The following is a 13,361-nucleotide window of genomic DNA, read 5'->3' as shown; positions in this document are numbered from 1 at the left end:
AATATCAACTTACAATAATTTTTCTAAAGTTTATTTCGGAGTAAATCACAGCGGTGGCTGTAAATAATTCCTAAAGCTTTAATTTTATAGAAGTGGTTTCTAATTATTTGGTTTAGTAGAATGTAATTTCATCAAAATCTTTTGATGAATACATACATATTCCATTTTGAATGTGTATGGAGTCACGTTTCTAACAAAATAATTTTTTTTTAATTTTAAACTTATAATCAATTTTGTAACAATCTACTTCAATTTTTTGAATGATCACATCCAAATTCCATTGAAAATCTTATTTAATCTATCTTTTCATCGACTACTTTTTATTTTTGCTCAGTTTTGATGTAATAGTGATAAACTTTTGATGGAAGTCTTATTTGGTAGAGTTTCTATACATATCTATTTGATCAACATAATTTATCATTTACTGATAAAAAAATAAATATAAATTATATTAATAAAAAATGGATATGTATAGAAACTCTAAACATACCCAAGAGAAGGAATATCAATGCTTCCCATCAAACAAAAATAATGCAAATACACTCAACCTTGGCATAACCAGGGGCACAAAGGACCATCAATTCTAATAAAAAATCAAATGACATCAAAAAGTAACTCAACAAAAGCAGGAAAAGGTACCTTTCTAACAACTCAACCATTGTTGTAAAGAAAACTATGTTGACCAAAACCATCACGGGAATAAAAAAAAAAATGCAATTTTGATGGGTATTCTTTTTTTCATGGGTATTCTTACAATTTTGAAGTCTATAGTTTGTCTTGATTTGAGACTTTTTCTTATATTCAGATAACTGTAATTTAAGCATCCTTTAATGAGCCAAATGTTGGGCTTCGTGAAGCCTAATTGCGTTCAATCTGAATGATGACCTAACCTTTCTTTAATGAGAGATTTATATCTTGGGTCGTCACCCAAGCCATACTCGTGGGGGTCTGGGGGCAACGTCCCTGTGAAAAATTTTTGGACCCGTTTTGTAGCCCATTGTTGTACGCAGGATATAACATCGTTGTTATGGTGATTAGGATTGATTAGCTGTCACACTTTGCGAGGGAGCAGAGAGAGAGTTGTACCGTTGCACTTTCTGTATTTTCTTCCTGATAATAGTGAAATCCTTACAACTCCGTGGACGTAGATAAAATTATCGAACCATGTAAATATTGTCTTGTTCGTGTGATTGATTTTTACTTTAACGTGTATTCTTTCTCTATTTTGTTTCTCATAGGTTTCAAAAATTTGTTGTTAATTCCCAACACTAAAGGGTTTTCTAAGATAGGCACCTCAAACATGAGAAGGACTAAGACAATTATTTTCTCTCTTAAAACACTTACTAATACTCAGAATTCTCCTTCCTTGTCGTGGTATTTGTCAAAAATTCTATAAACGTATACTATTTTTCATGACTCTTTGATCGTGATCACAAAGTTTTTTAATATTTCAAGTACTTTCCTATAAACTTTTGTAACAAAGGAAAACATCAAGCAATGGGTAATACCCTATTGATGACCATAATCTTTGCATTGGGCAATGTGGTGGGCAGGGAATAGGAGGATTTTGGATGAGGGAAGAGGGATTGGGAATTGGGAATTAGATAGAGAAGGATGGCAGAGGAGGAGGTATACAAATTCTAGCCTGATCATTTAGTTATGAGACATGAGGAGTAAGGATTGCTTTTAATATTCTTTTGCATCTCTAATTCAATAATTGAAGCCCCACTTCTAATTAAATATTTCTCCTGACACCATTCCATATATTAAATACTTTCCTGCATCTCTGATTTATCAATTCAAGCCCCACTTCCATTTCAACAATTCTAGCCTCACTTCGAATACAATTATTCAACCCATCCATTAAATATTCCCTTTCTATAGACCCATATTGTAGGCCCTGCACCCATCTCCTCATTCACTTTTCCAGCCATTTGTCCTCTTCCAAATTTTCTCTTAATAAAACCCAGACTCTTGTACTCCTATATATACGTACAACTAGTCTATCTTCTCCCATCTTTTAATTATGACTGAATCCAGTGAAGCTATAGTTATATCTGCCAGTAAAAATACTCATGCTGTCTCAGTCAATACAATCCACACTTATTACTTCCAAAATTTCAAGTGATGGAAACTATTCAATGTGGAACTCCCAAATGACAAATCTTTTCTTGGGTATGATCTCATGGGATTTGTAGATGGAACTCATCTATGCCCACCAATTAATGATCCAAAGTATAAAATTTGGATTCGTCAAGATCAACTATTGCTTCTTGCTATTCAAAAAGCTGTCACTGACCAGCAGGACCAATTGTATCTTGATGCGAAAATTCCAAGGAAGCGTGGCACAAACTCAAAACTCCCTATGCCAACAAATCTAATACTCGGATGGTTAGTCTAATTGATTCCCTCACCAACGTTAGTTAAGTAGGAAAGAACATTTCTAAATTTATGCAAATTATGAAAACCATTATTGATGATTTTGCTATAATTTGGCACAATATGAGTGATAGAGAAATAGTGGTACATACGCTCAATGGTCTCATCGATGATTATAAAGAACTCAAAGTTGCCTTATGTGCAAGAGAATCACCCATATCCTTTCAAGAATTAGTAGAAAAACTCATGGACTATGAAACAAGCCTTAAGAAATTAAACTCGATAGACTCTCACATCACTGCCCAATATTCACAAAAGCAACACAACAAGAAAGGCAGAAACGACACCTTCATTTCCTTTCCAAACTAGTATCGATTCAGAGGAAACAATAATGGCTACCTAAGGAACAACAACAATCAACTCCAACAGAATTCTTATAAAAACTGTGGCAACCCAAATTTTTCCAATAGTTTACAAACTCAAGGACTCTTGTCAAGCTACTTAAATCAGACTTGGCGACCTAACTTCAATGAGAATCAACCTCGAGTTGTCTGTCAATTGTGTGACAAGCCTGGTCATGTTGCCAAAGTATGCAAATCACATTCCTTACCCATCACTTGGCCACAAGCCAACTTCACGACTCATGACACTCCGAGTAATCAGTCAAGTTGGATAGTTGACTCTGGGGCATCTCATCACATCATCTTATATTTGCATAACCTATCCATTCACTCTAAGTATGGTGGCAATGATGATGTCATGGTTGGAAATGGTAATAACGTCCCTATCACTCATATTGGATTTACCACTCTTTATTAATGTGATTCCACTTTCCAACTCAATAATGTTTTGTGTGCACCTAACATCAAGAAAAATCTTCTTTCTGTCTCTCAATTTTGCTCTCAGAATAACACCTCTATTGAATTTTTTCCTGATTTTTTTTTCTTGTGAAGGATCTAACCACGAGGGCATCCTCGGTGCAAAGCCGGAATAGAGGAAACGTTTATGAATGGCCTACTTCAGTTAACAGAACAACCTCTTCACCACAACACTCGGCTCTCACAACAACCCTGTCCAGATCCAAACTTCCCACCATTAGTCTCTGGCACAGTCGTCTTGGTCATCCATCCTCCAAAATTCTTCATCAAATCATTGCATCTCATAAACTACCTTTCTCTAAGTCCAGTTCCTTATCTCATCATTGTAATGCATGCTTATGTAATAAAAGTCACAAACTCCCTTTTGGTGTCTCGTTCTTAACTTGTTTTAGACCTTTGGAAACTTTATTTATGGATGTTTGGGGTCCTACTTCTCTCCCCTCCTTTGATAATTTTCACTATTACGTTACTTTTGTGGATTACTTTACTAAATATACTTGGCTGTATCCTATCAAGAAAAAATCAGATGTTACTTCTGTATTTTAATGATTTAAATCTACTATTGAAAATTATTTTTCTACAAAGATTAAAACAGTTTATATAGATGGAAGTGGCGAAGCTACCAGCCTTTGAGATTTTCTCTCACAAGTTGGTATTCAACATCTCAAATCTCCTCCCCATACCCTAGAACATGTCGGCATGATTGAGCATAAACATCACCATGTTGTTGAAACTGCACTAGCATTGCTACATCATGCATCTGTTCCACTCAAATATTGGTCCTTAGCAATTCAAGCCACCATTTACCTTATCAACCAAATGCCCTCTTCGGTAACAAGTAACCAATCTCCATTCTCTCATCTCCTTAAGCAGTCACCTAATTATTTATCCTTGAAAATATTTGGTTGTCTGTGTTATTCATGGTTGCGCCCCTACACCTCTCACAAACTCCAACCACAGTCCCGCCCTTGTATTTTTGTTAGCTACCTAACTCCACATCATGTCTATATGTGTCTTGATCCCTCCACCAATAAACTCTACATATTTAGACATTTCGTTTTTGTGGAACACACATTTCCCCTTCAGAATATCAAGTCTCACACTTCGTCACCTTTCTTCTTACCTTCCTTCACCAATTGGTTATCGAAGTCAACTCAGGTGTCCACTCCTACAACTTCTCCTAATCACTTCCAAGTGCCTGTCACGTCCATCCTTCAAGTTGAATCTACATCTCCTCCTCTTAGTTCTACTTCACATGGTGGGTCTTCCCCTTATCCGAGTGAATCTCCTCACTAGGCCATTTCATCCTTGAGACCCTCCTCCACGCCTCCACCATCGGATGCATCAACTCCTTCCCAAGTAAGTATCTCATCTACAATTCCAGCACAACCTCATCCTTATAATACTAGGCTACGTAATAACATTACAAAGCCAATTGGGATAGATTTTTCTGAAACCTACAACCCAGTTGTCAAACCTATAACTGTTCAATTATTACTTACTCTTGCTGTGAATGATTGGCCTCTTCACCAACTAGATGTAAATAATGCGTTCTTGTAGGGCTCCTTATTTGAGGCGATTTTCATGGATCAACCCCCTAGCTTCACCAACCTCGATCTTCCGGATCATGTCTAGCTCTTACATAAGGCCATATATGGGCTTCACAAGCACCTCGCGCATGGTATCATGAACTTCGCAATTTTCTTATCTTGGAAGGCTTCACCAACTCTCAGTTAGACACCTCCTTGTTTATGCTTCACTCTTCCGGCACAGTTCTTTATCTATTAGTTTATGTGGATGACATCATCATCACTGGATCCTCTACTTCTCATGTGACAGCCTTCATCACCAATATTTCCAAATGATTCTCTCTTAAGGATCTTGGTAATCTCACATATTTTCTTGGGATTGAAGCTCACTTTACCTCTAATGGTTTGCTTTTGTCTCAAAGGAAATATATCCAAGACCTCTTGCACCGATTTAACATGGACAATGCCAAGCCTGTCTTTACCCCTCTTGCAACTACTAAAACTCTCATATTGTCGGATGACTTTCCACCAACTGATGCTACTTTGTATCGTCAAAATCTTGGGTTGTTACAATATCTCTCGTTGATACGTCCTGACGCGTCCTTTCCTGTTAACAAGTTATCTCAGTTCATGCATTCTCCTTACACTCTTCATTGGTCTGCAATTAAAATCTTGCTCCGCTATCTGGTTGGAACTCTTAACTTTGGCATCATGATTTAGAAAAAATCACCACAGACACTTCATGCATTTGCCGATGCTGATTGGGTTGGTGATCCTAATGATCGGACTTCAACCTCTTCTTATGTTCTTTTTATTGGTGCCAATCCCATCTCTTGGAGTTCTAAAAAGCAAAAGACAGTTGTTTGCTCCTCCATCAAGGCTGAATACTGAGCCATCGCCTCTACTGCAGCTGAAATAAATTGGGTAATGAATCTTCTTCAAGAGCTACGTGTACCTGTAACCTCTACTCCGGTCATTTACTGTGATAACGTGAGTGCTACTTATGTCTGTGCCAATCCAGTCTTTTATTCTCATATGAAACACATCGCTATCGACTTCTCCTTTGTTCACGATCAAGTTGCTATAGGTCGCCTACGCGTTTCCCATGTTCATACTTTTGATAAACTAGCTGACTCTCTTACCAAGCCACTACCTCAATTCTCCTTTATTTCTTATCGAACCAAGATTGGTGTCCTCGACGACCAGTCAATCTTGTGGGGGCATGATAAGTCAAAACCTACCATTCCTCCTCCAATCAAGCCGTCAATCACTCCACCGGTTAAGCCTCCATTATTTTCGTGAATCTTGGCTGAGATTACTCTGAATTCACTGTGTATAGCTACCACATTCATCATTGATTATGTATAAAATGCCATGTATAACAATGTATTATTAAGGAGAAAATATACAAAATTAATAATTCTGTTCATTGGTTTCAGCTGCGAAAAAATTATTCTTAATAAGTCAATATATATATTTTAAAAATACTATTGCGTTTCAACTAAATTATTTTTTGGATCAATCCCTCAATGTCATTTTCCAATTAGTTTTGCATATGTAGTAGGAGTTTATTTGTCTTTGTTAGCTTTGGTGTATTCCCAAAAGGGGAGGGTGAATTGGGTATTTAAAAATTAATCCCTAGGTTCAACTAATCTAGCAAGCAGTATTTCACAAACCTAGGGTCTTTCTACGTATTCACAATCCCAATCAAATATTTAAACGATAAACATAAACATACAGGTGCAGAAAGTAAATTACGGAAAATAAAATCAACACTAGAAATGTTATCGAGGTTCAGCCAATTGTGCTTACATCCCCGCCTCTAGCTCGCAAGTCCGAGAATTCCACTAATGCTCACTTAACAGGTGAAGCGGCACCTAATACAACAAGGTCAATTAGCACAGGACTGAACTCAACTTTTACAAATTCTCCTTACAAGGCAGAGAAGACCCTAACAATCCTTATGGGCTGGATTACCGTCCCATTTGGCCATGCCTGGAATACAACAGTATGTTTCACAATATAACTGGTATAGTGATTATGCTTCTCAAGTAAAGGAGATATGTACCCAATATAAGCAATCATATACACATCAACAACATAGGTAATGTAAGCTCAGTGATGTGAATATATGTGCAAATAACACTCAACAAGATATAATCATAATAATGTTCAAGAGTGTTCTAAACAAGTTGTATCTTTGAAACAGGTTGATATCAAATTTCAATGTTCAATTAGAGTTTCAAAGATGCTAGTCAAATATTCAAACTAACTCAAAATATTTCCTTTAATGAAATAAGCACACGAGTAGTTTGAAAAATATTTTAGTTTGTAGAAAATATTTTGCACAACAAAATCAAAGTTATGGAACACTTGCAATAACAATGCAAATATCCTAAACTTTCTAGTTTATCCTAACACAAGATTTATAATATTGAAATATGTGGGATAAATTTAACTAAACTCCCAAAAATGAATCAAACAATCAGCCAAACAAATGGGAGTATTAGCACTATCTAATAAATCCAAGAACAATCAATAAACTCTCACAATATCAAGATGTATCAAGGGAATAAATATTTGAGAGTATTTTGGAAAAAAAAAGAGAGATTTTGAGATAGAGAGGATTTTTGCTAATTATTTTGGTTAATCTCTTGCTAATTCTCACAAATGAACCCATATTTATAGACAAGGTAAAAAATATAACCATTAGGGACCTATTGGGTATTTTTAGAAAAGTCTAAAATTCTTAGGAAATATTATTCCCAAATTAACCCTTATTTATCTCAGTTAAAATAATTTTAACCCGGCAAGGTTCAGGTGGCTGAACTGAGGTTCGGTCGCCCAAACAAACACATTCTTAAAAGGCCTTAAAAATGGTTCGGCAGTCCAAGCGTAGGTTCAGTAGCCCGAACAAAAGTCATAAACATTTGTTTGTAGGTTCAGGTGCCTGATCCTAGGTTCGGTAGCCTGAATGCATATGTTCGGTCGCCCGGGGCCTATTTGAACTAAAAAGCTCGGTAGCCCGAGTTGGTGAAATTTCTTTTTCAAAGGGTTCGGTCGCCGAGGAAGATATGGTCAAAATGTGTTCGGTCGCCCAAAGCATGGTCAAATTGTTGACTTATCAATAGTTCGGTCGCTTGAGGTGAAATGAACCCCCGGGGTTTGGTCACCCGAGCTCTCTCAATTTTCCCTATATTATTCAATTTTATTCATTTTTAACACTCCTCAAATTTGTATGATATATGTGCATGAGTGTTGGGACTTAGAGTCATTCTAGGGTCATACTGAGGCCATTTTGAGATAGTCCCAAAAATCCGGCATTGGTCGATCGAACCCTAAGGGCATTCGGTCCCTATGGTCAATCTACGGTCATTTTGAGCTTACAAAACCTACATGCATGACATGCAGAGATTATTACGGACCGATATAAATTATTACAAACCCAAATAATATAAATTACAATGAGAAATAAATTTCAGGGTCTTGAGGCTTTACTTCGTGTGCCATCAATTGATTTGCTAATATAAACCTGCACACAAAATAGATAGACATTAAATATTAGAGTATTTGTCATAATCAAAACAGGGAATGAGCAATAGGGTCAACAGTCTTGGAGAAAGATAATCCTTAATTCTTGTTTAAAAATATATATATATTGGTTGCCCTTATTGTTTTTTTGGTTTAATCAAACTTCAATTGTATAACTCAATCTTTTAGCACTTGAGGAAGAGCTTCTGAAATTATTGTTATCTCCCCGAATCAGACATTTATAATGCTAATGGTGCATCTAATTTATCTAAGCTCTGCATATTGCAGGCTCTCGCCGTAACAAAGAACCCAGTTGTGGATTGAGGTAAATATTTTGAGGAACCAGGTATGTGGGTAGGGGGTGGTGTTTGTTTAGCTTGAAGATCTCATGTTCCATAAATCAATCCATTTTTATTGTGTGTGAAAAAATGAATCCATTTTTGTGGTTGTAAGCGATATTCTAAACTGTTGGATAGTCTCTGGATTTGTTCTTGTTGAACTCTTTTTCTTCTATGCAAAAGGAATGATTTGATTTTCACCGTCTTATTTCAATTGTAATGATTTTTTTTTATAGGATAGTCTCTTATTGCAATCACTATAGCCCCAACCCATGATTTTTATTTTTGTTAGAAAACCCCTCACTTATGGAGGAGGAAAATCGTGGTTCCAGCAAAGCAAATTACAAATAGATAGAAACAAAACGTAACGAAAAGGAAAACGAAGACAAAACAACACATTGGACTCTTAAATTAGGGAGACCAATTTTTGTCAAGACGTATTATGCCTCTAAGTAGATGAGGTAAAGAATCAAACTCCAGATATCTCATAGTAATGCCTTCCTCTCCCTGACGTGCCAAGCCCATGATTGCTCTACTGAATGAAGTAGGCTGTCTTTAATGTTTTGCTTGAGCCAAATAACCTCATTTTTACGAGTTCATCTTGCATTTGATAAATCACCTCATCAGTTCATTGTCCCCCCCCCCCCCCTTTTTTTTTTTTTTTTTCTTTTTTCCTTATTATAATTATTAAGAATGAATGATGCATTTCAATAAATTAAGCACAAAAGGGTGATTCCTCCGAATGCTTATTTTTTTTCCATATATAACTCCGATGTCAAACATCTTCATCTACGTGCAATTTTTTTTGCATTTGAATGATTAGGATGTAATAATTATTGGCAAATACATTGTAAGGTTCTTGAAAGCTCCTTTCCCTAACTATTATTTGACTTGGTCCCTAGGTGATCTTCTCTTTATTTCAATATGCTAAATAGGGGTGTTCAAATATAGTTGGATGAAAACCAGATTGGTTTTCATTTCGATTTGGTTGAAAGTTCAATTAATTAGTTTTGGATTTGATTTGATCAGTTGCCAATTTAACTACACATATATGTGAGAAGGTTAGGCCTTTCTTCTTTGTGGTTTAGATCACCTATTTGAGTCATTGACACAGCTAGGCTACCATCCTTCTCCTTCAGGCTTGACAATTGACGAAGATGTCATCGAACGGAAAGAGACATCAAGTGGAAAACCCAGGTCATGTGCCCATTTAGCTCAACTTTTGATATAGCTCATATTATTGAGCTTTGGCCTCTAGCCACCAATGTTCCTCACTGCACATGGCCATTCACCATTATGAGTGCTCAACGTTCTTCCTGTTAGAATTCAGGATCCAATACAGAGAGAGAGAGAGAGAGAGAGTTGCGGCATAAGAGGCACACTAGAGGAATTTGCCTTTACGCTATATATATATATATATATATTAAATACAACTGAACTAATGAATAAATCTAACCCTAATAAAGATACAAAAACTAAAGTGTCCTTTTAACTATATATGATATTATCTAACATCCCCCCTCAAACTCACAATGGCGCACCGAGAAGCATCGAGAGTTTGCCGTGTAAAAACTGGATGTTCAGAGAGTTCTAGAGAGTGCCAGAGTTCCAGAGAGTGTTGGAGTTGCAGAGAGTGCTAGAGTTGTAAAGAGTGCCGAAGTTGCAGAGAGTGTTAGAGTTGTAGAGAATTTCAGAGAGTGCCAAAGTTGCAGAGAGTCCTGAAGTTGCAGAGAGTGCCGGAGTTGCAGTGAGTGCCAGAATTGGAGAGAGTTGGAGAGAGTACCAGAGTTGCAGAGATAATATCATACTTCCCATAAGCCATGGAGGGCATAACAAGATCACCTGGAATTTCTAGAACCTGCCTTAAATCCCTAATAGCACAGTAATCAAAAGATTTTTTCTAAAGAAAAAAAAAACTAAAATTAAAGTACCAAGAAAAGCCCATTCTAAGACCTAGGAATTCAATTCAATTAAAAAAAAAAAAAATTCAATTCAAAAGAAAAGAAAAGAAGCGATCCGACTCGCAGGCATGCAGATTGTCCTTCAACTTGTGAAATCCGTTTTTGTACACTCCGAATCTGAATACCAACCCTAGTAGAATCACCACCAGAATCACGCATGTGCATATCATACACATCCGTCAAAAAGCGAGAGTCAATTCTTGCCACCAACCAAGAAATATCATCCTGAACTTTCACCAACTCTACAACTAGACCATCCAATGCACACAAATCCATAGGCACAATGAACCGCTGTACCTTATGAGGAAACTTATGTTGAAAATAATCTTGCAAAGGAGTCTTATCATAACCCAAACTTTTCGGTATCCCCTGCACCATTATACTAAAAATTGTGGTCGAGCCTGTGGTTTGGTCACCTAAACTTCCATATTCGTCCCTAAACCTAGTGATTCTCAACTGTTCCTCAATTGTAGTCATACCAAAATGCACCAAAACCACAACAAAAATTGCAAAAAGAAAGTGAACCACAAAAAAGGCAAACCTTTCTCGCTGGAATCAGATCAATACGTATGTGAGATATGCAACCAAGGGTTCTAGACAGATCAGAACCTGCTGATGCACCGGGCGGCGCCACTTCGTCGAGATTCTTTGCTTGAACCATCGCATAGAAAGCCCCACTTTTTGGCTGGGCGTCGTGGGTTTCATGATAATCGCTTATTGCTTGGTGAAAAACATAAAAGGCACGATGATATACAACAACATTTTCATGACGGCCATTTTGTGGTTTCGTCACATCTGAGTCACGGCATTTTTGGACACCGATTCGGGCGACTTGGCGTACCAGTACTTCAAGAAGGTGGTTGACATGCACGTGATGCACTGGGGGCGCCACTGTTGCCAAAGACGCTTCTGAATGCAAAAGAGAGAGGGTGGCTGCAAACAATTTCCGAGGAGTTGTGTGATTCTAGGGTTCCACAATGTGGGAATTGTGGTGGACAATGAGGATGGCAAGTGGGACTTTGCCGCCGGTGAGAAATTACCTATTGAAAGGGCTTGAATGCGGCTCGCAGGGGAAAGAGATTAGGATCGTTTATGCTCTGATACCATGTTAGAATTCAGAGAGAGAGAGAGTTGCGGCACTAAAGGCACACACAAGGAACACCACAGGCCTACGCCTTTATATATATATATATATATATATACAACTGAACTAATGAATAAACCTAACTCAAATAACGATACAAAGAATAAAGTATTCTTTAACTATATATGATATTATCTAACAGTCCCAACAACCATCTCGAATATGTATTCTACATGGGTAATGTGTTTGGAAGCAGAGAGGTCGAAACCTAGTGTAAAGATCCAAAAAATTAAAATGATTGAAATAAAAAATAATAATAATAGATAAAATAATAAATAAACAAATAAAAGGAATAGTGTGAAAAATAAAATATATATATAATAAAAATAATAACAATAATAATTAATTTAGTTAATTGAATTAATTAATTATTAAATTAAATATTATTACATTGGATTTAAAAGAAAAAAATAATGGATATATATATATACATATATATATATATAATATTGATATAATATATATATATATATAGTATTAATATAATAATATTAGTAAGTTTGATAAGATTGCATTTAATGCAATCTGAAAGGTAGAATGAAAATTGGAATTTGCATCCTTCCTGCGCCAGCATCTCTCAGTTTTTTCCAAGTCTCTGTACAGTCCCTGCTGCTTGCTCCGTCTCCGTCTCTCTCTCTCTCTCTCTCTCAATTTCTCTACGAGTTTGCGGCGGATCGAAAAACGGAAGGTGTCGCTGGATTCCTGACTCCGCCACCGACATTTCTACTAGAGCAGATTTGTCGTGGGAATAACTTAGGCACTGCTCTTAGGAAAAGGTAACTTTTGCCAATTTTCCTAATTTCTCTGTAAATATGCTGTTAAATCGACGATCGGGTACCACCACGTGGTCCTAATCGCGATTGTCGTCATTTTGACGTAGGTAAACTTTCAGTTGGGGTCTTCTAGACCCCACTCAAAAGCAAGAGTGGAATTTAGGAAATTTGGCAAATTAGTTAAATTTGCGGGTATAACTATTAATTTGAAAATTATGACCCTAGAAAATATTTAAATAATATTTTATTTAAGAATAATTTAAATGAAACTAGGATTTTTGAATTAGGGTCTGGGTGAGCGCCGCGGGCATCTGTGTGGGATTCCTATTGATGTAGTTTGAGAATTCAGGTAAGGGGGAAATTTATATATTAAATCAGGTTTTTATGAATTAAAAATGATTATATGTTATTTATATATATATGTTTTTATGTGGGTTTAAAATGCCAGTCATGAAATTTATGTTTTCTGAGCCTAGAATTGTCGATATAGTTAGGTATATGTGAAAGTAAACGAATGAAAGTGAAAGGAATTTTTTGATGAATTAAATAAGAAATGAAATGTCTTTACAGTGTATAAGTAATAATTATGGGTTGGCTTATTTTGTAAGGAATGTATATGAATTTTATTACTAAATTGTGTGGCATAAGATTCTGTGCATATATATGTTCAATGTATGAGATGCAGGTTAAATAAGTAAAATACTATGAATAAAATATGATATGGATTACGTTGTTTGTGTATGTTAAATGCAACCATGTAAATGTAAGATAACTGAAAGACAGCCATGTTAGCAGATTTTAGTGCATTTCTATGTGGGCTAACTATAG

At 36.3% G+C, this 13,361-nt stretch overlaps 1 protein-coding gene across 1 annotated transcript; it reads right to left on the bottom strand.

The window, feature by feature from the left end:
- Nucleotides 1-10,146: 10,146 nt before the first annotated feature.
- Nucleotides 10,147-11,766, bottom strand: LOC131144445 (uncharacterized). Its single transcript, XM_058093108.1, has 2 exons — nt 11,158-11,766; nt 10,147-10,497 (listed from the first exon to the last, which is right to left on the bottom strand). Exons 1-2 carry the CDS (start codon nt 11,275-11,277, stop codon nt 10,246-10,248), a joined length of 372 nt encoding a protein of 123 aa, XP_057949091.1. The 5' UTR covers nt 11,278-11,766; the 3' UTR covers nt 10,147-10,245.
- Nucleotides 11,767-13,361: the final 1,595 nt, after the last annotated feature.

The sequence above is a fragment of the Malania oleifera genome, chromosome 12 (genome assembly GCF_029873635.1).
Source record: "Malania oleifera isolate guangnan ecotype guangnan chromosome 12, ASM2987363v1, whole genome shotgun sequence".
NCBI classification, from domain to species: Eukaryota; Viridiplantae; Streptophyta; class Magnoliopsida; order Santalales; family Ximeniaceae; genus Malania; species Malania oleifera.
The sequence above is the reverse complement of the archived record's forward strand: the minus strand, read 5'-3'. Positions and strand labels throughout refer to the sequence as shown.